General features: G+C 52.4%; 1 protein-coding gene across 2 annotated transcripts in view; it reads left to right on the top strand.

Annotated features, from left to right (window-relative positions):
• The window catches only part of Dnah17 (dynein axonemal heavy chain 17), a 118,570-nt gene that overhangs the window by 11,040 nt on the left and 81,799 nt on the right, over positions 1-25,731 (top strand). The window contains exons 11-25 of one of the 2 annotated variants that reach the window (XM_059272217.1): positions 1,031-1,296; positions 1,917-2,112; positions 3,563-3,709; positions 8,338-8,446; positions 9,364-9,467; positions 11,169-11,309; positions 12,840-12,983; positions 15,051-15,233; positions 17,069-17,323; positions 18,210-18,379; positions 18,906-19,128; positions 20,615-20,731; positions 20,841-20,927; positions 22,748-22,900; positions 24,933-25,181. In XM_059272217.1, the coding sequence (XP_059128200.1) occupies positions 1,031-1,296; positions 1,917-2,112; positions 3,563-3,709; positions 8,338-8,446; positions 9,364-9,467; positions 11,169-11,309; positions 12,840-12,983; positions 15,051-15,233; positions 17,069-17,323; positions 18,210-18,379; positions 18,906-19,128; positions 20,615-20,731; positions 20,841-20,927; positions 22,748-22,900; positions 24,933-25,181 (2,544 nt within the window). Of the gene's footprint in view, positions 1-1,030; positions 1,297-1,916; positions 2,113-3,562; positions 3,710-8,337; positions 8,447-9,363; positions 9,468-11,168; positions 11,310-12,839; positions 12,984-15,050; positions 15,234-17,068; positions 17,324-18,209; positions 18,380-18,905; positions 19,129-20,614; positions 20,732-20,840; positions 20,928-22,747; positions 22,901-24,932; positions 25,182-25,731 lie in introns of those variants that run through there. The other variant, XM_059272216.1, reaches the window with a different exon arrangement.

The raw sequence follows: 25,731 nt of genomic DNA, 5'->3' as shown, positions 1-25,731 counted from the left end.
TCCTAGAAGAAAGTAAAAGGACTTTTGTCCCTAAAACGAGAGGCCGAAAAGTCTGTACAGAAAGGAGGGAAGAGGACAGGAAGAGAGCTGTGATGAGGGGGTCTTAGAACCGTTTCCCCAGCTGTCACATGTCAGCCTCTTACAGGAGAGACACCCCTGGGTCACCTCGGAGGACAGTCTGCTGCAACGCCCAGCTCCCGCTTCCTCTACAGACCCACATCACTCCAGTCTACTGTCAGGGGACTGAAGAGTCCCTTCCCTTCCTCGGGTCATGTTGCGGTCTTAAAAGGTCATTTTTAGTGATGGTCATGTTTTCCAAACCAAAACCTGAAGTCAGTCTAAGATCCATGTAGGCCTCTGAGCACCTGCTAGGGGAATGTTAGGGGAGTCCACGGGACTTCTAGGTGCTTCCTAGAAACTTCAGACACCTGGTGAGTTCAGACATTAGGGGACCCTATGTTGTCCCGTCTCTGTGAACAGCCCCTAATTTCTTCTTTTTTTTTTCTTTTTCTTTTTTTTTTTTTTTTTGGTTTTTTTTTTTTTTTTTTTTTTTTTTTTTTTTTTTTGAGACAGGGTTTCTCTGTGTGACAGAGTCCTGGCTGTCCTGGAACTTGCTTTGTAGACTAGGCTGGCCTTGAACTCACAGAGATCCTCTTGCTTCTGCCTCCCCAGTGCTGGGATTGAAGGCGTGCGCCATCACTCCCCAGTTCCCTCATTTCTTTGTGTGTATGTGACTCCTAGGTCTGGAGTCCATTCTCCTGAGCTCCAGACTTAGCTGTCTCTGCTAGTTTCTGTGTCGGTGCCACCACATAAGGCAGAATGGGGTCATACAGGCTCCATTTAACGGCTACCGCATGGAGAAGGACTCCGGTGGAGTTTGTTTCAACAAAGCCTGTGTTTCCTCAGTCCTGAAGTTCGGCCATGTCTGTTTTGTCAATGGCCCCAATAACCCCAAGTTGGGGCCAATCCCAGGGCCGGTGCTGGAAGCCCGGACTCTGGCAACAGCACACCTCCTCCTGTGTCTCCGCAGCTCCTGTACATGTGTGGGGGCCTCCTGGAGCGGCCCCTGATCCTTGTTGAGGTGGTGCCCAGGTACTCGGTCTTGCTGGAGCTGTTCAACACTGAGCTGGACAATGCCAAGCTCATGTACGATGCCCAGATGGCGGCCTCCGAAGACGGCCAGATACCACCCATCCACAAAAATATGCCTCCTGTGGCCGGGCAGCTCAAGTGGAGCCTGGAGCTTCAAGAGAGACTTGAGGTGTCCATGAAGCACCTGAAGCACATTGATCACCCGTGAGTCCCAGACCACGCTGGGAAGGGCCCCGGTAGCCTGTGAATCCTGGCTGCAGGGAGAGAGCCAGTCCACCTTGATCCTTGCATCTTCCACCCGGCTGGGACCAAACAGGCTCTTCACCATGCTTGCCAGAGCGAAGGCATAACTAGACTCCTTTTCTTGAATTTGGCGGGGGTTCTGAGGCAAACTGTGGAGGGGGGTGCTCTGCAGCAAACTTGGGGTGCTGCAGGTATGCACAGATGGAGGCTGTTCCTGGGGAAGCAGGCACTCTGTGGCACTCTGGTCTAGTCAGTCCCAAGTTGGAAAGGAAGCTGTGAACTCCTAACAGAGCTGTGGACAGGTGGGGCTACTGCAATGTGGGCTGCTGTCCGGCCTCCTAGGGTGTTGCTTCGGCTCATGGGGCTACTAGAAGACTAAGAACACAGATATCTGTTCTTTCATGTGTGGCTCAGCCGTCATCTGATAGCACATTCACTCGGTCATCCTGGAAGGAAGGTAGCTAGCAGCCTGCTTCAGCACCCTGAGGCCTGGCAGCAGCTGATGGGGGTGTTAAAAAGCCCCAGAATGTGATGTCAGGGTGAAGCCTGGCACCTCACTGCTCTGTCCAACTCTGACCCAGGGTCATGTCCAGTGTGGAGGCCAAGCTAGTCTATGAGAAGTATGATGAGATGATGGAGTTACTGAGAAGCTGCCGGGAGAAGATCTACAAGCAGTGGGTGGAAGGTGTGGACCAGGACTGCCACTTCAACTTGGGGCAGCCACTCATCCAGCGTGACCCCTTCTCCGGCCTCATCCAAGTCAACTTCAGCAAGGCGGTGGGTGCCCTGGCAGGGTGGGGAGGTGGGGGCTGGGGAAGACACAGCTGGGAGAGGGAGGGGAAAGCCTAGGCCCACCATGCCACAGGCTGGCTCCACCACCGACAGTGAGCATTCATGGAGGTAGCTGTGTGTGTGCAACAGGCACCTATAGCTTTGTTGAGTGTTTTTAAGTATTTGAGATCTGGATGAAATGGTAGCATGCTTGAAATGTCTTCAAGGCTGGAGTATGGCTCAGTGGTAGAGTCCAGGCATCCATGATCCTTACCATTGAGAGAGGGGGAGGTATATTTTAAGATAGTCTTCTTTATTTGTATTCATGTGGTTTAACCAAACACAGGACCTCACACTTCCTAGGCACATGTTCTGCCACTGAGCTACATCCCGCACCTCTTTTACTTTACTTTGAGACAGGGTCTCACTGAGTTGCTCCGTCTGGCTTTGATTCATTCTGTCATGAATCCCCCTGCCTCAGATTTCTGAGTAGCTGTGATTTGGGGCCTATGCCGCCCTTTGGAAAGCTTGTCTGCCTTTCTCAAGATCCCAGGAGAAAACATGAATTTGAAAATTAAAAGTCTGCATGACCCAGAGAGATGGGCCAGCCAAGATGGTGCATTCAAGGCTGAACCCAGGCGGTTCAGGTGTGCATGTGGGGTGGAAGCGAAGTGAGGCTGAGTCCTTGCAGGTACTGCCTTGCATGACCTGTCCTGTCTGGACGTGGACAGTGACACCAGGAAGGCATGAAGAGAACCAGATGAGGGCTTCGAAAAGCTTTTCCTTTTCTTAAAATCCATTCTTCCCTTCAGAACACACTGGCTGGGCACTGCCATGTTTGTGCTTGGTACACCCTGGTGAAGCCAGGCCACAGCCTCCATCCTGCCCTCCTGGTGCTTCCCTAGTCAAGGAAGTAGGGAGGGAGTGAGCAGAGAGAAGATAACCAGTTAGTACAAGCAAAGAGGTGAAGAAGACCACCTCAAGTGCCCCGGGCAAACGAACTAGGAGGGACATGGAGAGGGCGTCACTATGGCTGGAAGAAGGGGGCAGGTGCAGTTAGACCTGAGCCAAGGCTTGCAGGAGCTCACTGAGGTCTTGATGAGAACAGCGCGGAGACAACAGTATTGGCTGCCATGTCAGTCTCGTGGTCAGAGCAGGTGTGAGGAAAGGGAGAAAGAGGAAGAGAGAGAGGACCCAGGGGAAGCCCCAAGGGAAACCTCCTAACAGTCTGGGGCAGGGGGAAGGATAAGGGACTGATGACACTATCCACCCACGATGACGATGCCAAGCTTGCCCTGGCTCGGTTCCATTCAGTAGGGTGAGGACATCCAGAGCCTGCCAGCCAGCGCCACTTCCCACCCACCATGGAGTTCCCTGGCTGTGAAAAGCCAGCGGCAGCAGGCCCATGGGTGAGGTCACCTTCTGACAGGTTCCCTGCTCTTCCCTGGCCCTTTAGTTGGTGGCGGTCCTGAGAGAGGTCAAATATTTGAACTTCCAGCAACAAAAAGAGATTCCAGGGAGTGCGGAGAAGCTCTTCTCAGAGAACGAAACCTTCCGGAAGTTTGTGGGCAACCTGGAGCTCATTGTTGGCTGGTACAATGAGGTGAGCAGCTGTTGTCTTTTGTATGTGCCACATTTGGGCATTCGCATATTCAGATGTGCCTCAAGACACTCTTCCTTAGTCACGTGCCAGAGGCTACGGAGGTGGTGATGACTCACAGCGTCATCGGCGTAAGCCCTGTCTTTACTGGGCTCTGGCTAACCTTGCACAATTCTTTGTAAAGGTTTTGGAAATTCCCAAGCTTGTGGATAATACTAACATCATCCCACATCACTTCCATTCCTTCCTTTAAAGTCAGGGAGGGGCTGAGGGGCTGGGAAATCCATCACTTGGTAAAGTCAGGGAGGGAACCCAGGTGGGAATGACAAGTCTCCCAGTTGGTGATGAGGAAGCTACATGAGGTCCCTGAAGAGGAACCATCATCCTCAGCTTTGTGGTTCAAGAATTCCTTGACTCTCTCTGTCCCTCCAATCTGGGGACCCAGCACAGGTATCACTTACAAATAAGAGTCCCAGGCATTGATGAGCCTTGAGGATAGTCCACTCTGGCAGCAGAGACAGAAACTGTCAGTGAATGGTGGGCATGGGGCATGGCAGGCAGCTCATGTGCCTGCCCTACTCCTAAATTCTACCCATAGACAAAGGCAATGTTAGTGTCTGGCCGTGTATTGGAGGCGCAGTCCTGCCTGTGGTGCTGTTGGGTGGTATGGCACCACCAGGAGGTGGGCCTTGTGAAAGGGAGACAGGACATTGAGGACACAGAAGACAGTACTGGGGCCTCAGCTCCTTCCTTCTTGTTGACTTTCTGATCTCCATGAGGTGGCCTCTGCTTCACATTTCCACCCCCAAGATGTCTGCCTCACCACAGGCCCCAAAACAATCACACCAACCTCAGAATGAAACTTTGGAAGCCATGAGCTAAACCCCTAAGTTGCATTGCTCAGATGTTAAGCAAGGCCAGGTACCATGGTCCCCCAGCCATGGACTGTGATCCAGACCGGGCACTGGCAGGCTCACCATTGCTCCTGTGACCGAGCACCACACTCCAGGGCCGGGCCAGGCACCAGCAGGCTCTCTGCTGCTGCTCTGACTTAGTGTCACACTCCAAGCAGCCCAGGACAACACAGACCTATCATCTTGCAGTTCTCCAGGTCAGAAGTATATAACCTTTCCACTATAGAGGGCAAGGTGCCAGCTGAGGGGCTGTGGGAGTGCTGCGGGTTAGGATCTGTTTGCTGGGCCTCTCTAGCTTCTAAAGGCCACCACCATCCTGGGCTAATGGCTCAGGTGTTGGTCAAGGCTCTCCAGGGAAGTGGAGCCAAGGAGAGACGGTGGTCTATGTGGAGATTAATTACAAGGAATTGGCTTATACAGTTATGGATAAAGGAATGTCACAATGCACTGCCTGCTAGCTGGTGCCTCAGGAAGGGACCATGTAATTCAGACAGCCTAAAACTGAGAACCAGAAAAGCTGGAGGTGCAAATACAAGACCAGTGCCAGGATAGGCGACCAGATGTCCCAGAGAGTGAGCCAGGAAAAGGGAGCAAATTCCTCCCATTTCAGCATCTGTTCCACTGATGACTTCAAAAACTAGATGAGGCCCACCCACACTGGGAAGGCACCCTACTGGGTCCACCCTTACCTGCCCCTTGCTAAGGGCCAGAGACAGCACTGAGTACAGAGATGTGCCAGAGACAGCACTGAGTACACAGATGTGCAGAGACAGCAGTGAGTGCACAGATGTGCAGAGACAGCACTGAGTGCACAGATGTGCAGAGACAGCACTGAGTACACAGATGTGCAGAGACAGCACTGAGTACAGATGTGCAGAGACAGCACTGAGTACAGATGTGCAGAGACAGCACTGAGTACACAGATGTGCAGAGACAGCACTGAGTACACAGATGTGCAGAGACAGCACTGAGTACACAGATGTGCAGAGACAGCACTGAGTACAGATGTGCAGAGACAGCACTGAGTACACAGATGTGCAGAGACAGCACTGAGTACAGATGTACAGAGACAGCACTGAGTACATAGATGTGCAGAGACAGCATTGAGTACGCAGATGTGCAGAGACAGCACTGAGTACACAGATGTGCAGAGACAGCACTGAGTACACAGATATGCAGAGACAGCACTGAGTACAGATGTGCAGAGACAGCACTGAGTACACAGATGTGCAGAGACAGCACTGAGTACACAGATGTGCAGAGACAGCACTGAGTGCACAGATGTGCAGAGACAGCACTGAGTACACAGATGTGCCAGACTGCAACGGGAAGAGCGGCAGGAATGCCCAGTGCCACTTCTGCTGTGAGGCGACGCGCTGAGAGATGCCTTACAGAATGGCCCAAGTACCCAAGCACTGACAGCGCCAGGCATAGATGCCGCCTTAGATGCCGCTGAAGTGAAGGCCTAGAGTGTGAGCAGATTCCAGGAGGCTGCAGGAGCCTGGGGCACCTCTGCTTGTGACTTCCCTTTGGTGATAAAAAAGGCCAGAGCTGAACGGGAGAGCCGGGTTAGAAACACCACACGCTCCCACACACACTCCATCCAGCAGAGAACTGACCGTGGCTGAACTGTAACTGACGTGTGTTCAGCAGAGTGATCAGTCAGGTGCAGGGACACACATCGGTGAGCCAAGCATGTAGAAAGCAGACTCGGCAGGACTGCTGTAAGTTCAGGCCCCGCTTAGGCCACAGAGCGACACTGTATCTCAAAGAAAAACAAAAAGTGCCACCCACTATAGGACTAGCACACAGGAGGTGGAGACAGGGGAATTGCTGTGGTTTTGATGCTAACTTGGGCTGCAGAGTGAGACGCTGGCTCAAAAAATAATAATAAAGGGCTGATGAAATGACTCAGTGGGAAAGCGACTGCTCCTGAGCCTGGTCACCTGAGTTTGATCCCCAGGATCCACATAGTAGGTAGGAGAGAACTGACGCCTGCAGGCTGTCCTCTGACTAAGATGCACGTGTGCGTGAGCACGTACATGTTCACACACGTGCACACACGCGTACACATGTGTACACACACACACACACACACACACACACACACACACGCACACACACACACATGAGATGAAAGTTTCCATTATATTTTCGACTTCCCTGTTTATACTACACCTTTAAAATGCCAGAGTCTGCCTTGCACGGACTTCCTCAACACCCCATGTTTTTCTTCAGCTGTCTCCAAGCACATGGTCCTGACTTAACTGGAACAGCACAGGGACAGGGTGAGGAGGGGCAATAGAAGCCATAGGTTGATGTGCGGGACAGTTTCATGTCAACTTGACACAAGCTAAAGTCGTTCAAGAGGAAGGAACCTCAATGGAGAAACTGCCTCCATAAAATCAGGCTGTAGGCAAGCCTGTAGGGCAATTTCTTAATTAGTGATTGATGGGGGAGGGCCCAGCCCATTGTGGGTGATGCCATTCCTAGGCTGGTGGTCCCGGGTTCTATAAGAAGACAAGCTGAGCAAGCCATAGAGGACAAGCCAGTAAGCAGCACCCTCCAGGGCCTCTGCAGCAGCTCCTGCCTCCTGGTTCCTGCCCTGCTTGAGTTCCTGTCTTGACTTCCTTCCATAATGAACATTGATGTGGAAGTGTAAGCCAAATAAACCCTTTTCCCCAACTGAATTTTTGGTCCTGGTGTTTCATCATGGCAATAGAAAGCCTCACTAAGAGAGGTGGTAAGCATAAACAGGTCTGTGGACTGTACCCAGGGCAAAAGATTTTTCTACAGCAACCTTCTCTTCCGGACAGAAGACTGCTGGGGCCCCACAGCATCATCATGGACAGCCATCAGAAGCCAGCAGTTAGTATATAGGGCTCCCCTGAAATCCCCCCACAGCCTTTGGTAACAGACACACTGATGAGATGCCCTATGACATTATCTCAGGACTCATCCTCCAAGGAAAGGTCCGCCACTGGGAGGAGTCACTGTCCTGTGTGTCACGGCCAGACCCTGATGGATGGCTCCCTCTCCCTTGGTTACTTTTGATTGTTTGGTTTTGTGAATTCACTTTTTCAGGGATCAACTACTTTTTGGGGTGCACAAGGCAGAGTGGGGCAGAAGCAGCGGGCTTTACGCCGTGGCAAACAGATTCACCACTTCTCCCAGACCCCAGCTCCCCCATGACATCACTGAACTTCAGACTTAGATTCCTGACCCCAAAGAGATTTTGCAGCCAGAGTGTCCATCACACATCTGTTTGCCCTGCTGTCATTCTTTCTACTGCATGACATATATAATGAGGAATGGAGCACATGCTTAACCTTTGGGCTAAGAATGATTTGAGAAATCAGAGCCACCTGAAATACAATTCAGTTTCTTTTTTAGGATTTTATTTTTAGCCGTGTGTGCACCATGTTTATGTGGGTATCCTTGGAGGCATCAGATCATCTGCAGCAGGAGTTCCATTTGCGAGCCACCTGACGTGGGTGCTTGGAATTGAACTCGGGTCCCTCTAGAAGAGTAATGCACACTTTTAACCACTGAGCCATCTCTCCAGCCCCGGTGTGCAAGTTAGAAACAGTTCCAAGACAATACTGATTGTGGCTGGTTTGGTGGCATTTATAAGTACTCCTTAATGCTGTTAAATCCCAGGTAGTTTAGAATCGAGATTTGGACCAAACTCTTAACTCCACGACCTTTCTTCTGCAGATAAAGACAACGGTGATGGAGGTGGAATTTCCACTGATCACGTCAGAGTTGGAAGCCATTGATGTCAAACTGTTGAGCGCTGAGACGACGTTGTTCTGGAATGGCGAAGGTACCTAGGTCACCTTTGTTCTGAGAGTCTATGTGTGTGCAGCACCTGTCCTCTGATGCTCTGGGGTAGACACTTCTGCCTCCAGGCTCCAGAGAGTTGCTTGAACTACGGTCATCCATCTTCTTGCTCAGGCCACAAAGCCTGCCCATGTCACTCACAGAACTGGGCAAAACCCCCTGGGGAGCTGCTGAGGGTCCAGCCCTTTCCAGGTGGGGTCCCTGGAGGCCTGGCCTTCCTCATGTAAGTCAGAAGAGAAGACATATGATATGGTCTCTGTTGCTCAAGGCAGATGCTGGAGGAGAGGACGGATGTGGAGTGGCAGGCTCTCCTCCCTCCCTCCGTCCCACCAGCAAACGGAGCCATCACCCTAACTCCCCCCCCCCAACCCTGGGTGTCCCCTGAGGTCTTGATAAGCCACCTTCTGCTACTTCCTTCCTCCTGAGACCTTCACTGTGCCTTCAGCAGCCTTTCCAGCCCCACCGTGTGCCACTGTCTCAACTGGAAGGTGGGACCAAATGTCACCACGTCTATAACATGCAGGCCCCTTTTCCTGCAGAAAGTGGCTACATTTCTTCCCTCATCCTCCTGCCGTAGAGCGTAGCCCTCCTCCTCCTCCCCAGGCCCTGGCAGCTTTGTGCAGGTGCCCAGTCGCCTCCTCGTTCATTCATAGTTGAGAAGGGGCTTCAATCCTAGGAGCCTGGGGTGAAAATGAAGACAACCTACCACCATAGTGGCAGATTGTGCGTGAGTTCCTCCATTTCACTCCAGGGAAGCCATGATGGCAACTCTGGCTTCATGTTCTAGAGCAGGACACTGTAGGAGCCGGCCCACCACACGGAGCACCGAGTCCATCCAAGAAGAGGGTGCATCTTTCCGGGTCCTTCCCGGGGTCAGATTGCTTGTGCTTTGTGTTGCAGGCGTGTTTCAGTACATCCAGGAGATGCGGGAGGTACTGTATAATCTGCAGAATCGAATGCAGAAAGCCAAGCAAAACATAGAAGGAATCAGACAGGCCATGCAGGTGAGTGAGCTGCCAAGGGCGAGGCACTGGGCCACGTGGAGGCCTCTGGGAGGTGCTGCTACGTGATGGGTGGCCAGGGAACTCCACCCGATGCTCTGGACAGTGAGGTCCATGTGCTCCCAAAGCAGAAAGAACCGAGTCACTCTGCAGAACTCACTCAGCTCCACACTGTTGCACTCAGTAGCCTATGCTGGGGCCGGGGGGGAGGGGCGCTGGCTGAGCCTTAACTTGAAAAACACTTGTGGCTGTGTTCAAAGGGAAGTTGTGAGTGTGTAACTAGAGTTTTCCTGCCTGGCCCATAGTCAGGACAAATCTCTTTCACCTGCCAGTCCCACAGCCGCTCAAACCCAACCAAGTAAACACAGAGACTTATATTGTTTACAAACTGCATGGCCATGGCAGGCTTCTAGCTAACTGTTCTTACAGCTTAAATTAATCCATTTCTATAAATCTATACCTTGCCACATGGCTTGTGGCTTACCGGTGTCTTCACATGCTGCTTGTCATGGTGGCGGCTGGCAGTGTCTCCTCCTTCCCTTCCTGTTCCCTTAATTCTCCTCTCTGTTAGTCCCGCCTATACTTCCTGCCTGGCCACTGGCCAATCAGTGTTTTATTTATTGACCAATCAGAGCACATACAGACCATCCCACAGCAAGAGTGAGTGTGCATGTGTTTAGTGTGTGCAAGTATGTGTACATACATATGTAAGTGTGTGTCTGTGTGTGTGCACATGTGAAGAATGGAGGTTGTTGTCAGGTGTTTTCCTCAATAGCTTTCCATATTACCTTTTGAGACAGGGTCTCCTGAACCTGGAGCTCACCAGTTGACTAGTCTGCCTAGCCAGCAAGTTCCAGGAGGCAGCTGCCCCCGCCCCCAGCTCTGGCCCCTCAGTGGGCTTACAGACATGCACCATAGCACCCAGCTTTTACACAGAATCTGAGTTGAGGGCCTTATGCTTCAACAGCAAGCATCTTATCCTTCCCACACCAGAAAGTCTTCTAAAAAATCTTTCCTCCCGTAAATTCTCAGTTGTATAATTTTATTATGTTTCAAGCACCCACACACCCACACGCAGATGCACGTGCAGGGCCTGGGGGAAAGGCAGCTCTGAGCTAAGCATACACATCCTGAAGTGCTCAGGAAGCTGAAGTGGGAGATCTTGAGCTTGAAGCTCATCCAGGTGTATGCAGGAAGACCCTTCCTCAGAAAAACAAATGGCAGCACCAGCAACAATAGAAACAAAAAATGGGAGGCTGGAGAGACAACTCAGCAGCTAAGAGTACTTGCTGCTCTTGCAGAGGACCTGGGTTCTGTTCCCAGCACCCACATCAAGTGGCTCACAACTACCCCTAATTCTAGTTCCGAGAGATCCAATACCCTCTTCTGTTCTGTGGGGACTACATACATGTGGTGTACATATAGACAAACAGGCACACACATCTACAGATAAATGAAAAATAAAACTTAAAAACAGACGGAAGAGCAAAGTCACCGCTCACAATTGTTTTATGTTTTGAATTCAGTTTTCACTTGAATGGCATGCCCCTCAAGAACTTAGCTCAGGAAGTTAGGCACAGGTGCTCAGGGTATACAGGGAAAGGCTGGCAAGAGACAAGGAGGCTTATGTCCCAGAGAACACAGAGGAGGGGCCAGACTAAGTGTATCATCTCTGAAAGGGCCGGTCTTGTGGTTTGCCAACAGGAGTGGTCAGCCAACCCCCTGTTTGAGAGGAAGGACAACAAGAAGGAGGCCCTTCTGGACCTGGACGGAAGGGTAGCCAATCTCAACAAGCGCTACGCTGCTGTTAAGGATGCTGGTGTGAGAATCCAAGCCATGGTTGTGGTAAGGAGACCCCGGGGGAGGAGGCAGGGAGGGTTGTGGAGGAGGGGTCTTTTGGAAGCTGCTTGCTCTTTGTGGAGGGGAGAGAGAGGAGGCCTCACTGAACATTTTATTCAGATGACAGATGACAAGTGCACTAATGGCCACAAAATCTATTAGCTTTCATCCAAGATGGCCTGACCCAAGAGCAGCTGGCTGTCTTCACTGAGCTCCAAAGCCTGATTCCTGTTATGTTCTGTCCTCTGTTTCAAGGTGACCAGAGCGCCACCAACCCCTGCACTATAGTCCATATGGACTGGTGATATCTTCACCCTAGGCCAACAGGGACAGGCTGCTGTGTGTTTGTGTGCATCCTGCATGGGTACATGGTGGACACACGAGGTCTGAGGAGCTCTCCCATGTGTGCGTGGCACATTACAGCCAGCATGTGTCAGCGGGCAGATGGGTTACATGCCTGCTTTGCCACCTGGAAAGTGGGTGTCTTTGACAGACCCCCAGCAGAAGGAGCAAGGCTGAGTAGATGGAGGCCAGAGAGCCAATGAGACCCATCTCACCTGTTCCAGCTTCAGCGAGACAGTGCTGTCCCCGTGCCGGGCTTTGTTACCACGTCCATCCACTGCGGTGACAGCTACTTGAACCATTCCTTTCTACCCCACACTAAAGTTACCAGAGACTCTTATCTCCTCTCTCCTTTGCCTGAGAATATGGACTGAGTTACATTCATCTTGTGTTCACCTGTAGCACTCAGTGTCTTATAGAGTCACCCATTTGTCCCTCTTCCATCTGTTACATATTTCTTCATCCACCCATCCTTCCTTCTACCCCTTCATCTACCCCTTCATTCATCCTCAACCCAACCACTCATGTATCCATCCATCCAACCATCTATCTATCTACCCATCCATCTACACGTCCATCTACCCACCTATCCACCCACTCACTCATCCATGCTTCTATTCACTCACCTCCCACCCAGCTGTTCTCCCATCAATGTTTCTATCCATACATCCACCCACCCATCCATCGACCCATCCATCCATCTGTCCATCCCCTGTGCACTGAGCCCTTTACTACTCTAACCCAGATACTGTCAAGCGTCAAAGGTGCAACTGCAGAAAGGATAATTGAAGCTCTTTGTCACAAAGATGGTCATCAAAGGACAAGATAATTCAGAGTTGTCACTTGTGCTGTAGTGGCATGAACAGCAGGTTGCTTAAGAGAATGTGGGTGAGGTCAGGGATGGGAATCCTGACCCAAGACCAATAGTGGACGCTCAAGGACAGCCATTAGGAGGAGGTCACATCTGAGCTGAAAACTAAAAAATGAGGTATACCTTACAGGAATGGGGGGAAGCCCCCTACATAAAGCCTTCTATGGCAAAGAGCCCAATACACCCAAGGGGCTTAAAACATCTGCTTTGAGTGTCTCTGAACTAAACAAAGACAGGGATGACTCATCCTGTCATGGGCTAGGCAGAACAGAGAGCTAAGTGTGCGTCAGTAAAATCACAGCCAATGGTTTGCTTCCACGCAGGAAAATGCAGAACTGTTCAGAGCAGATACAACCAGCCAGTCCTGGAAGGATTACGTCAACTATATTGACAGCATGGTCTTAGATGAGTTTGACCGCTTCGTCCGCAAATCTCTAAATTACTTAATGGACAACATGACTATGGACGTAAGTTATTGATGTGTGTGTGTGTGTGTGTGTGTGTGTGTGTGTGTGTGTGTGTGTGAGAGAGAGAGAGAGAGAGAGAGAGAGAGAGAGAGAGAGAGAGAGAGAGAGATCTGTGTTGGAATCTGTGCTTCTGATTTGCCTGAGGAAAGAGCAAGCAGTTTTGTGGATTAACAGATTCAAAGTCTGTTTGAGGTGGCCAGCTTGCCATGGTTTTAAAACTAAAGGTCCTGCAAGCCAGAGAACACCCCCAATTGCAGGCCCTCAGGATGACAATCACCTTAGATCTGCCATAACCCAAATGCACCTTAGGGTACCTGAACAGGTCTGAGAAAATGCTCCCACCTTGCTGCTGGGTGATGTCAATTACCCCTGTTCCCTTCTCAGGATTGTGGCAGAGGGACTCTTCCCAGTAACGTCAGTAGCTAAGCTTCACCTCTGTGTAACCAAGGTGTGCCAGTGAGTCTCACTGAGTTGCGTTCTCTAAGGGGATGACACCTTCCCTCCCATGCCTTGTTACAGTGTGACAGAACACCTGAGAACTCAAAAAGTAACTTCAAGGAAGAAAGATCTAGTTTATAGATCACCATCCCAAAGATTCTTGCTTCTGGGCTGTGGTGAGCAGAGCCCCATGGCGGGGAGCCCATTGATGAGCAAAGATGCTCACACCATGGCAGCCAGGAAGCTACAAATCCATCAACAGATTAGTCCATTGATGAGGTCAGAGTTCTCATGGTCCCATCACTGCTACACCAGGGACCAGGCACTTAAGCTCCTGGGCACATTTCAATTCTATACTGTAATACAACAGTTCCCAAAGGATCCTGACGCTGCCAGTAGGGGAAGGCAAAGACCCACCCAGCCCAGGACAGGGTGGCGGCATTGAGAGGACCTCCCAGAAGCCACAGAGGGCAGATGGGTCATGTGCAAACCTGACACACATCTCCATTGCTGGTCAGTAATTGTCTTGGTATGTTCTCTGCTGCTATAGCAGAATACCAGAGGCTGGGTGAGTTAGAGACAACAGGCGTACACACAGCTCACAGTCTAAGATCAGCGAGGGGCCCTTGTGGAGCAGGTCTTAATGTTGTGTAATTTCATGGAGGAAGAAGGAAAGGCCCAAAGGTACAGACTTGCAGCTCCAAGCCCACTGTAGTCAGACTCTACCCTCGTGACAAGAATTCTGCCCATCTCATGTCAATCACAGCCATAACAAATTGCAGACCTAAAATTCTGTTGATGTAAGCAGGCATTGCTCCCGACCATAAGGTTCACAAAGCAACCCCACACTGTTGCTGGATGTCAGTGATAAAGCTGACAAGGTGTCATTCACAGCAGCAGAGCAAGGGGAGTCGCCACCAAAACCACAAAGGTCCCCCTCCCCACAACACTGCCAGAGAGTTCCCATGGCCCCATGGCAGGAGCCAGCCTCTGCATTAGTGTTCAGAAAAACCTGGTCATCTTTCATGATGACTGACCATCAATACCCTGTAGGGCCTCTCAACACTAGTAAATAGCTCTCCTTGGCATAGAGAACTTGGGGGCCCAGAGTCTGTCTATCTGTCATGGGTCTGATGGGACCTGAGTCTGAGGTGGACACTTGTAGGCCATGGCACATAACCCAAGAGTCCCTGGTATAATGGGAAGAGCCCTGGCAGATGGGGCTCATACCCCGTGGCTTTGCAGCCTCACCAGAGGCATCCAGACATAGACTGGCTGCAGGCACATGGGAATATGAGAACTTACCTAGCTACATATTCTTTGTCCTCATGGTAGCTAGGAGTGATGGATGGCCACTGTCTCCATCCTATGAAATGATGATCCTGGCTTTACGTGAAGTGACTCTCCCAGGGCCAGGCAGCTGGTGATTGGCCACCCTGAGCTCAGCGATCTGTCTCCTCACACTCTTCCCTAGCCTGTCCTTGCTGGCCTTGAGCCCACGACGGTGTACCTGGCTGAAGTGGTCTGAACCAGCAAGAGCTAGCCACTCATTAGCTAGAGCCTTGAATGGGCGACTGGGCCTCATTTAGCAGCAGCTTGAGGCACTGAACCCCCAATGACTAATTTCAGGAGAGTATCGCTCCCCTGTTTGAGATCCGCATGGAGTTGGATGAGGAAGGACTGACTTACAACCCGTCTCTGGAGATGGGCGAAGAGGACGGCTTCCTGGCACTGATCGAGGGCCTGATCAATGACCTCTACAATGTAGCCAGGCTCATCCCTCGTCTGGCCAAGGGCAGAATTAACTACAAGGTCAGTCTTGGTCCACTGCCACCTTTCTGCCTTTCCCTGCTTGGGTACCAGCTGGTGATGGCCTAGCCTGGCAAAGCCTGGTGATGAGAGTAAAGAGTTTGTGGTTGCTGTCTGCTCAGTCCCCAGGCGGGAAGAGAGCGATGGATGTTGGGACTCAGCCGGCTTTCTCCCTGATGCTTTAGTCTGAAATGGTGCCTCCTGCATTCAGAGTGGTTCTTCACACCAGAGTTCAGCCACTCTAGGAGTTTTCACAGCCATACCGAGAGATGATTCTAAACCCATCCAAGCTGACCATGGAGATGAACTCTCGCAGATGCTGTCTGCCACCTCCCACACCCATCGGATCTGAGCGTGTTGATTGTTGAGTCTGCTCAGATCCTGGGTATGGTAAAACACAAAACCCAGAGTTTCGGTGTCGATCCCAGACTGGAGCCATTGGATACCCTGCCCCCATTGAGCAGTTACAATGAGCCAGGCCCGGGAAGCAGTCCTGGTCATGAGAGCATCCCTGTGAGGCTGGGGCACTGTTTCCACTGTGGTCCCATTTAAGCTGACAGAAGCCCGTCTTTCCGTGGGTGCACACTAAACTTTTGAATGCCTACTGGTGGCAGCCAGGATGAGGGCAAGGGGATATGAAGACAGACGATGTGAAGGGGATGTCAGGTGACTTTTCCTGGGTAGACATAAACAGATGTCAGTCCATCTCAGATAGAGTACCGACAGTAACCCCGGGAGCCTGCCCCACTCAAGTCTGGCTCAGAGAACCAGTGAGTTTACTGGGGTTCCTGAGCGAATTGTGGGTTGCTCAAAGGCAGCTGTTCCACCAAAAAGCCCACCCAAGGACAGGAGACAAGTCACAATGGTTGCCTCTCTGAAGCAGCTTGCAGGAGTCGCAGGCAACCCTCTCAGAGTGTCCCCTTGCCTGCACATACTGCTCAGACGGCCGGGGGTCAGCTTGGAATCCTGTAAGTGTCAGGAGTGTCCTGGCCCTTGTGAGGTCCCTCTGCTTCCTGAGTTCTGGGGGAGCCTCCTTGGAGAAGGAATGTTTGATTCTTGAGCATAGCTACACAAGGTGGAGGCGTTTCCTTCTCTAGGTTTCTGCCTCATTGGCACTGTCCAGTGGTGTGGGTTCTCTGATAGCAAGCAGCTGGAAGGAGGTGTCTTGGGGGGGGGGGAGACGGGGGAGGGCGGGGGGATGTGTGTGCACATGTCTGTTTTCGTCAGAAGATTTAAACTTGCATGATGAGAACTAGTGAAGGATGAAAGGCATCAAGATCAAAATAAAAATGAAACTTGACAGAAATCATTAGACATGTAGAAATGTACAAAAACAGAATACCACTTTCCCTAGCATTACTAGCCAGAAGCAGGGGCACATCTGGGAGGGAGTTTGAAGCGCAGATCTTCGCAGAATGTAATGAGGAATTTTAATGACCTCATAAACGGCCAGGTGCAGATCCAATCAGTTTTCATATATCATAGATAACATTTACTGAGATTTAACAAGGGGGTCATTTTCTGGGTTTGTTATGATTGGACAGATGTCCACTCCCACCTTAAGCAGTCCATGTGAGCCCTGTCTGTGTCCCTATTGCCCATCCCAGCACATGTCACACAGCCAAGGTCTGTACAAATACAGAATGGATGAGCTGGCACCCAAGTCACCTTGGGGTCAGACAGACCAAAGTCACCTTGACCAAAACTTGTACCATGAGGGTACTGCACGCAGACAGGCTCCCCATCCGGGTTACTCAGCAGCACTCTCACCATAGAGAGCTACTCTTCTGGGCTGGGAGCAAATTCCCCATCCATTGTCCCCGCTCCCCTGCCTGCAGACAGACCTGGAGGACACTACAGACCTCATAGAGATGCGGGAGGAAGTATCCAGCCTGGTCATTGGGGCCATGAAGGTGGCTGAGGAGTACCAGGACTCCTTCGAAAGGTACTCCTACCTCTGGGTGGATGACCTTCAAGAGTTTATGAAGAACTTCCTCATCTTTGGGCACGCACCCACCCTTGAGGAGCTGGACACCCGGATGGACGACACCATCCCCAAGACGCCACCCACCCTGGCTCAGTTCCAGCAGCAGGTGTGTGTGCTGGAACTGTGTGCTGTCCCCCCCGGCCCCCCCCCCCGTCATCTTCTCCTGCATCTTCTGGTAGATGACCTCGGGGCCTGATTTGAAACTTGGGAGGCATGGTTACAACGTGGGTTTTGCTGTGGCTCAGGGCTGGTGAGGCCAGGAGTGGTATGCCATACCGAACCACGCCACATGGGGGACCACAAGTGTCCCAGGACGCAGAGCAAGGTTGGGACACTAGTGCCCCTGCGGCTCCTCTATGCCAAGGCTCTGGGAAGAGCCTTCAGCAGGTTCTACTAGGCTGGTAGTGTGAACAGCTTCAGTCAGCTTGGTGAGGGTACTGTGCTGAGCTGGTCGGTGTCCTGTCCTGTGGTGACGAGGACAGGGGACTGTTGATCGTGAGCATAAGACTCCGTGAGAGCCCAGTAAGAGGTGGTTGGGAGCCCCGCACTCAGGCCGGCTCCAGGCAAGGGCTTGTTGTCTAGGAATCAGCCTCCAGGGTCAGCAAGGGCCCAGGTGTCAGAGCATCAAATCCAGAAAATGAACCGGTCCCTGCAGATCTCCACATTGAGTGAGAGGGAACCACCCCCACCCCTGTCCCCTGCAAGTGAGAGGAAGCCACCTCACAAGGATGGGATGGCCCAGAGTGGGCAAGCACTCCCGTGAGTTGAGGGGCAGCCTTTGTCCCCCAATCCCATCCCCCTCTGTCTGACCGTTCCCTTGAAGGGAAGGAGCAGAAGGCACCCTGGGGTGTTGGGACAAGGACAAACAGGTGGTGTAGTGGTCTTGGCACCCTGGGCCACCTGGCTGCCCTTCACAGCCAGCCAGAAAGCAGTGCTGGTCTCAGGGGAAGCGCGGGCGTGTGGCTGACGGAGCCCGCGGCTGTGTTGGGTAGATCGACTCCTATGAGAAGCTGTACGAGGAGGTGTCCAGGTGCGAGAACACCAAGGTCTTCCACGGCTGGCTGCAGTGTGACTGTCGGCCCTTCAAGCAGGCCTTGCTCAACACCATCAAGCGCTGGAGCTTACTGTTCAAGCGACACCTGAGCAACCACGTCATCAACAGGTGAGGCTGCAACCCACTGTTAGGACACCCAAGTGTAAGACCCACGCGGGTCTCCCTGGGACCCCTGGACAGCCCGGGAGAGAAACTGGGGCCTTCCACCTCTGCCTGTGGCTCAGTGTGTGACCAGTCGGGGGCAGGTAAGAGGGTGAAGCCAGAGGGGAAGTGAAGTACCCCTCGCGCTCCGTGAGGGAGCCTTGGGTCTGGAAGAAAGGCTGCCGGAACAGCCCGCCAGTAATTGTAGCATCAGAATCAGCCGCAGCAACATGAGCATACTCTCCAGCTGAGCCCATCTGGGAGGCCTGCTGGCCACTTTGAGCTGTGGCTTTCAAGGTCCGGCTCAGGAACCAGCCTGGTCTAAGTTAATAGGATCTTTGTGACATCTAGACTGAGGGGACCATATGGGGCCAGCGGCTGTCCCTCTCCTGGTGGTGTCTCGCATGGCAATCAAGTGTCCTTACCGAGCTGACACTGAGGCAGCACCCAAGGAGGAGCTGAGCGCCTCACAGAGAGTCCCCTTGCTCTGTAGTCTTGCTGATCTGGAAAGCTTCATGACCATCACTCGATCGGGCCTAAAGAAACCTCTCAAGGAGGGGGACTACGATGGGCTGGTGGAGGTGATGGGGCACTTGATGAAAGTCAAAGAGAGGCAGGTGGCCACCGACAGCATGTTTGAGCCCCTGAAGCAAACCATCGAACTGCTCAAGACCTATGGGGAGGAGATGCCGGAGGAGACCCACTTGAAGCTACAGGTAGGTCCCGGCGGAGCTGAAGTGCTCTGCCAGGTCACCGCAGGCTCCACACCCGCCGGACTCTGGATTCCCAGAGGTACCGAGGCAGGAGACGGAGTCCTCCTGGAGAACAGGGCCAAGGTGGTCCCCGAGGCTGGGAATATCCTACTGATGGTTTCATGGGGTTAAAACCATCTCCATGTTGCACATATCCTCTTGAGTGTGGAGGTCACTCCAGGTGGGTGTGAAAGCTGATGGAGACCAGGGCGGAGAGAGCCCCTGGAGATTAGTGAATGAAGAAGGGACCAGAGACTGTCTGTGCCCTGCCACTCACTGCTCACATGACATCCGTTGTCAACATGAAAGAAGTCTATGCTGCTGAGCTATAGGCTGAGCAGGATGGGGGAAGTCCCTCTGGGGGACCTCCAAGGAGGCCCTGCCTTCCGCCATCTCCTTCCAAGCCCATCAACTAACCTCCTTCCCTCCCTTCCCCCATCCCTCCGTGTCCAGTGGCACCAGGTCCATTCCCCTGTCTGTATGCACCAACTCTAACCACTGTCCAGACCCATGGCTCAGGAGTAACAAGGGACAAGGAGCCACAGGTCCATGGCCCTGTGCTGCAGAGGGCCCAGAGTTGGCTGGGTCTGAACCTTAAGCAACAGGCTTGTGCCTGCCCCAGCCAACCTGCTCACAGTCCAGTTGACGCCATAAGGGCTTGACGCATGTAGCCAGTTTCTAGGGGCTCCCAGGCCATGCAAGGGGGCAGCTGGGGTGGATGGGCACCACACAAGGCAGGCTGAGCAGGAATGCCTCATCCTGCTCAGGGAGGCTCGATGGCCTGGATGTTACCACCTGTTTTGTAATTTCCGGTCCTGGGTCCTTAGCCTGACCGTGGGACATACACACACCTCTGCCTGGGTAAAAGGCTTAAAACTATACACTGGTGCACAGGCACACATGCACAAATGTACACACGGGTGCTCACATGCACGGATGTGCATATAGGCACTTACACAGGCACACACATGCACACATGGATCCATACACATGTAGACACACACATGCACATGTGCACAGTGTGCAACGTAGACAGGTTCAGGCTGCTGAACGTGATGAAGGGTAGAGAAAGTTCTGGTTGGCAGAGGACACAGAGCCTTCTCGGTTCACCATTCTGGGGCTGAGTGGGACAAGAGCACTTTGTGCCACTTAGAAGTCTCTCCTGAGCCTGCAGTTACCTCACGGGAGAGGGTTTAAAAGTGAGGGGCTGGGGAGATGGCCTGGATTTAGTTCCCAGCACCCACATGGCAGCTCACGACTGTCTGTAACTCCAGTTCCAGAGGATCTGACACCCTTCCTCTGATCTCTCCGGGTGCTGCATGCACATGGTACACATATCTACATGCGGGCAAACACTCAGACATATTAAATACTTAAAAAGAAAAGAAAAAAAAAAACTAACTCCAAAGGCAAAACGGGAAGAGACCTCCCTGGCCTTTGCCTCCCACAGGAGCTGCCGGAGCAGTGGACCAACACCAAGAAGCTGGCCATTCAGGTGAAGCAGAACGTGGCGCCCCTCCAGGCCAACGAGGTTAACATCCTGCGGCGCAAGTGTCAACAGTTTGAGGTAGCCTGATGGGGGGGGCACGGGGGGGGGCGCGGGGGGGGGGAGTGCAGCTGGCTGGGATGCTCTGAACCAGGCATGGCACATACCGCCCTCCCTTGCTCTCTTACAGCTGAAGCAGCACGAATTCAGGGAAAAGTTCAGACGTGACGCCCCCTTCGCCTTCAGTGACCCCGACCCCTACAAGTCTCTGAATAAGGTACCTACATACTGTGGTGAGATCCTCGTGGTGCCCCTGGGAACCTCGTGGAGTGCCGATTAGGAACGTGGCTTAAATGAGACCGCCCTCAGGCCAAGCATGTGCGTGCATGGGACTCGTGTGTGTGCGTGTATACATGTGTAAGTGTGGACATGCAGAAGCAGGAACCCCCTCCTAGCCACACAGCCTCTGCTCTACCACACTGCTTAGAAGCTACTCCAGGGCCACTGCCCGTGCCCTGTGGGCACCCACAAGCCTCACAGGCTGCCTTTGTCACTCTCATCCCCAACTGTCTTCCCATGAAGCAGTTTCCTGTCACCCGGACTTATCTCCTGTCCCCTCCTCTCTCCCATCCAACCAGCCACCAGGTGTTACCTATGTCTCCACTCTGCTCTCACTGCCCAAATGTTAGACCCTGGGGACCTTAGCTCACTAGGCAGATGTGAACCCCACAGGGTCCCTCAAGCCACCTCACACTTCCTCTGCCCTGCACTCTCATTCTTAAAGTCAGCTCTCCTTTTCCTTCATGGCCATTTCACACGTCACTCTCCCCGAGTCACAATCTCGATGCCACTTTTAAAGCAATCCTGTGTCAATCTTGTCGTTTTTAGTAAGATGAGAATATGGTATGGAAGCGACGGGTGTCAGGGGACGGATCCCTGCAGGGACTGAGGCATCCATCAGGCTGTGGTGGTGCATACCAGTTTGTCTCAGCTCCCGAGAGGTATAGGCAGGAGGGTCAGAAGTTCAAGGGCAGCTTCAGCTACGGAGAAGGTTTTGATCATCCTGGGCTACATGAGACCCTATCTCAAAAATAAGTTAATGAATAAAAGTCAGCATAGACACGTCACAACCTGCCCAGCCTAAGGAGTGACCTACCTGGGGCTGCAGGGAATAAAGAAATGACAGACGAACAGACAGAAAAGCTGGGCTCAGGTGGGCTGTATGCTTGGATGATGACACAGCCATCCAGAAACTCAACGCACTTATTGTATAGTCTGAATCCAGGAGGCGGGTTTATTGTATACAGCCGACAGAAGAGATCAGTCTAGGATCATCTCGGTAGAGGGTCTCTGTCGTCAGCAGTCTCAGGCTGTGGACACCTGGGAGGAGGGAGGAGGAAGCTAGGGTTGATGTTTTCTGCACACACTGTCAACATCCCACACAGGGATGTTGTGGGGTCCACATCACAAGATGTGACCTTGCGGGGTTTACATCTGCCCAGCAAGCTGAGGTCTGCAGGGTCTAGACCCTGGAATGGGTGCAAGAGGCCTGTTGAGTTCAGAGCTGACCCAGGCTCTGAGAACCCCATATGTTCCTGCCCTGGGAGGATCTACCCTGGCTTGGGCAAGATGACCAGGCCATGGCCGTGGACCTGGGCATCAGATACTGACTCTAATATTTAGGCAGTGAGAACAGAGTTAGGGGCTTATCTTTACCATCTCCTTGAGCCTGACTTTGGAAAGGCCTTGCCATGTCCCTGGGTCTGAGGCACTGGGGTCCTTGCCATGGCTGTGCCCATGCCAACAGCACACATTCCCTCAGGACTTCATCTACTCCCACACAGATCTGAGTCTTTAGAGACAAGCTGCCTCTTACTACATCCCAGAGTGAGGGTATCACAGAGGCAGCTGCCATCTTTGCTGGAACACTGGTCCACCAAGGGATGGGAAGTTGCAGCTGGGGGATGGAGAAGATTGGTTAGGACATGGTCGAGAAAAGAGACCAAAAAGGCAGGAATGGGGGCAGGGTGGGGCACTCAGGTTTGGGGATGCCCAGGCTGGGGCAGCCCACTGATGTCCACTCCCATCCCATCCCAGCAACAAAAAAGCATCTCGGCCATGGAGGGCGTCATGGAAGCGCTGTGCAAGTCTGCCAGCCTGTTCGAGGTCACGGTGCCAGACTACAAGCAGCTGAAGGCCTGCCACAGGGAGGTCCGCCTGCTGAAGGAGCTCTGGGACATGATCGTCATGGTGAGCCGGGCCAGGCCTCGTGGGATGCGGGTGGGGACTCTGCAGGTGGCGGTGACAGCACCCAGAGGGACCTCTGGTTTTAAAGACGCAGCAGCAGCTTCCCAAAGGACTCATCTGGGGCCACTTCCCAGAGGCCTTTGCAGTTGGGCTTTGCTCTGTGCAATATTGCCCCCCTCCCTCCTGCCCCACCTCTCTTCCCTCCCACTCCTCCAATCCATCCTTCTCTCCTTCTCAATAAGACTCCTCTGACTTTCATGGCTTTTCTTTCTTTTTTTTTCTTTTCTTTTTTTTTGTGGCCTATTGAGTGTAGTGTAAAATTATTTACTTCAGCAATGGCAACTTACCAGTGGCTACACCACTGAGGAATATGGCCCCCTCAGAGAGGGGTGGGGCCTCGTAAGCCCCTCACTGTCCATGATTGACTGTTGAAAGACCAAGTCTCGTGTGGTTCCTGTGGGTTGTGAGTTCATGGGTGCAATCGCCACGTCCAGAAGACAGTAAGGAATGCCCCAGGAATGCACACCAGCAACCCCAGCACCAGGGAGGCAGAAACAACAGGAAGTTCAAGACAGGGTCAACCTGGGCTGCACAGCAGGTTCCAAGCCAGCCAGAGCTGCAAGGGAGTCCATTAGAGCTACCGCAGAAAAATACTACACCCTGGAGGCTCCTAGATGCTGGGTGGAGCTTCTTACCCTTCAGACCTGGGGAGTCCCAAACTCATGCAGACTTGGCGTCAGATGAGGGCGGCTGCTCCCTTAACAGACATCGGCCCAGGAGATGCCACGGGCATGAGCAGGCAGGGTGGCTCAGGAAAAGGCGTCGGAAACCCATCAGCCGGCACATACATGGTGATGAGATGCAGCGTGGACTCCGACCTGCCCGAGTCCTGTTCAGGTGAAGGTGTCAGGACTCCTGGCTCCAGCTGCACTTCCTGCAGGCCCTGGGTCATTCTGGGTCATGCATTCTTGCCATATCCAGGCCTCTCCAGTGACTGTGCCAGCAGTCTGGGTCTGTGGCTGACTAGTGGCTTCCAGCTTGGAGCCTTTTTTGACACCCTGGACAGAAGCACACAGGCTCTCAGCATCTTCTGGTGCTGTTGTCGGTAGAATTTTTTTTTCAGGTGGTTTGTTTATTCTGTTTCTTCTTTTTGTCAGAAATGAAGTTTCTTCTCTGGTTTTCTTATTAGTCAGTATAAGCTAGGTTATCATGTAGTAACAAGTGTCCTAAACATCAAACAACAACAAAAAATGTATTTCTCACGCTCCTGTTCCAGGCAGCTGTCCATCAAAGGTAAGCTTGATAATCCAAGTTGTGTATCAGTGTGGTTGACAAGGCAGATGAAGAGCATGCTGAGCCAAGTATGGTAATCGGGGCTCCTGAAGTCCTGGCCCATGTCCTGGCTGAGGCAAGTGGCGTGGTCATTCCCAGAGGGAGAGGGAGCCAAATCCTGCCAACCACTAGAAAGGCCCAGCATAGGCTTTCGCCAGCACGCGCTTTACCCGTTCACCTTTCAACAGTGGCTTCTATGGCAGCTGTTGGTTCACCCTTTTTGTGAAAGTTTGATGTCAGTTCTAGATGGTCCCCCGCTGGACACTGTTGATGGAAGAACCGGGACTGTGGTCTCAAGAAAATGACCACACAATCCAAAGTGTCATCAAGGCACCCCTGGCAGGGTCGGGTCGTGCTTAGCTTTTATTTCTAATGTAAGGGGGTCCTGAGTGGCCAGAGCTCGGCTCAGGTTCTTACAAGGTTGACCAGTCAAAGCAGCGCAGCTGATAGTAGAATACAATTGCGAGCACCTAGTGCCACCACAAACACGTATTTCCATTTTTATAAAGAAGCGCTGATCCTGGAGGAATTTGAATTTCTGCTGAGCAGCTTTTTTACAACCTCTTTATTAATGGAGTTTGTCTTAACACTTTTTTTTTAATCAAAGACAATGCATCGCGTCTTACACTCCCCACACACTCCAACAGCAGATGGAGCAGGGGCTGAGGAAGGACGGGAGGTGATGAGGATGCCCTCCCTGCAGGTCAACACCAGCATCGACGACTGGAAGACCACCAAGTGGAAAGATATCAATGTGGAGCAGATGGACATCGACTGTAAGAAGTTTGCCAAAGACGTGAGGTCCTTGGACAAGGAGATGAAACCTTGGGACGCCTTCGTGGGGCTGGACAACACCGTGAAAAACATGATCACGTCCCTGCGTGCTGTGAGCGAGCTACAGAACCCCGCCATCCGAGACCGCCACTGGCAACAGCTCATGCAGGCCACCCAGGTACCTCGACTTGATGCGGGTAGAGGGCGGGATGGCTGCTGGTAGTTGGGCTAGCCTGAGCTGCCTGAGTGGTGGAGGCGGGGTGTGCCGGTGCACGAGGTTGACAAAGCCTGGCATGGACCGCTGCTGCAGTGCGGGTTCAGAGCTCAGGGAGCCCCGCTCGCCTTCGGCTCTGCTGGTATCTCTCTTTTTAAATTCTTTGACTTCATACCGGTGCACAATGCATTTTGGCCATCTTCATCCCCCTATTACCATCCCTCACCCCCTCCTACTCCCACTGAACCCTTTCCTCTTCCCAAGCCCCCATTATTTTCATGTCTTTTTGTTTGCTTCTTTTATTTATTGTAGCTCACTGAGTTTATTTAGGGGTGCCTCCCTGAGCATGGGTGTGAGGTTATTTAACTAGAGCAGAGGTAACTTACCAGTGGTCACACCACTGAAGAAAATGACTTTCCTTCCACCAGCAAACATTAATTGCTGTGGGACCCCTCCCCCCTCATGCTGAAATCTTTACTGACTTGATCTTGTACAAGTCCTATGCAGGGTTCTC

Source organism: Peromyscus eremicus, chromosome 8a (genome assembly GCF_949786415.1).
Source record: "Peromyscus eremicus chromosome 8a, PerEre_H2_v1, whole genome shotgun sequence".
Lineage (NCBI taxonomy): Eukaryota > Metazoa > Chordata > Mammalia > Rodentia > Cricetidae > Peromyscus > Peromyscus eremicus.
This window is presented reverse-complemented; position numbering and strand designations above follow the sequence as displayed.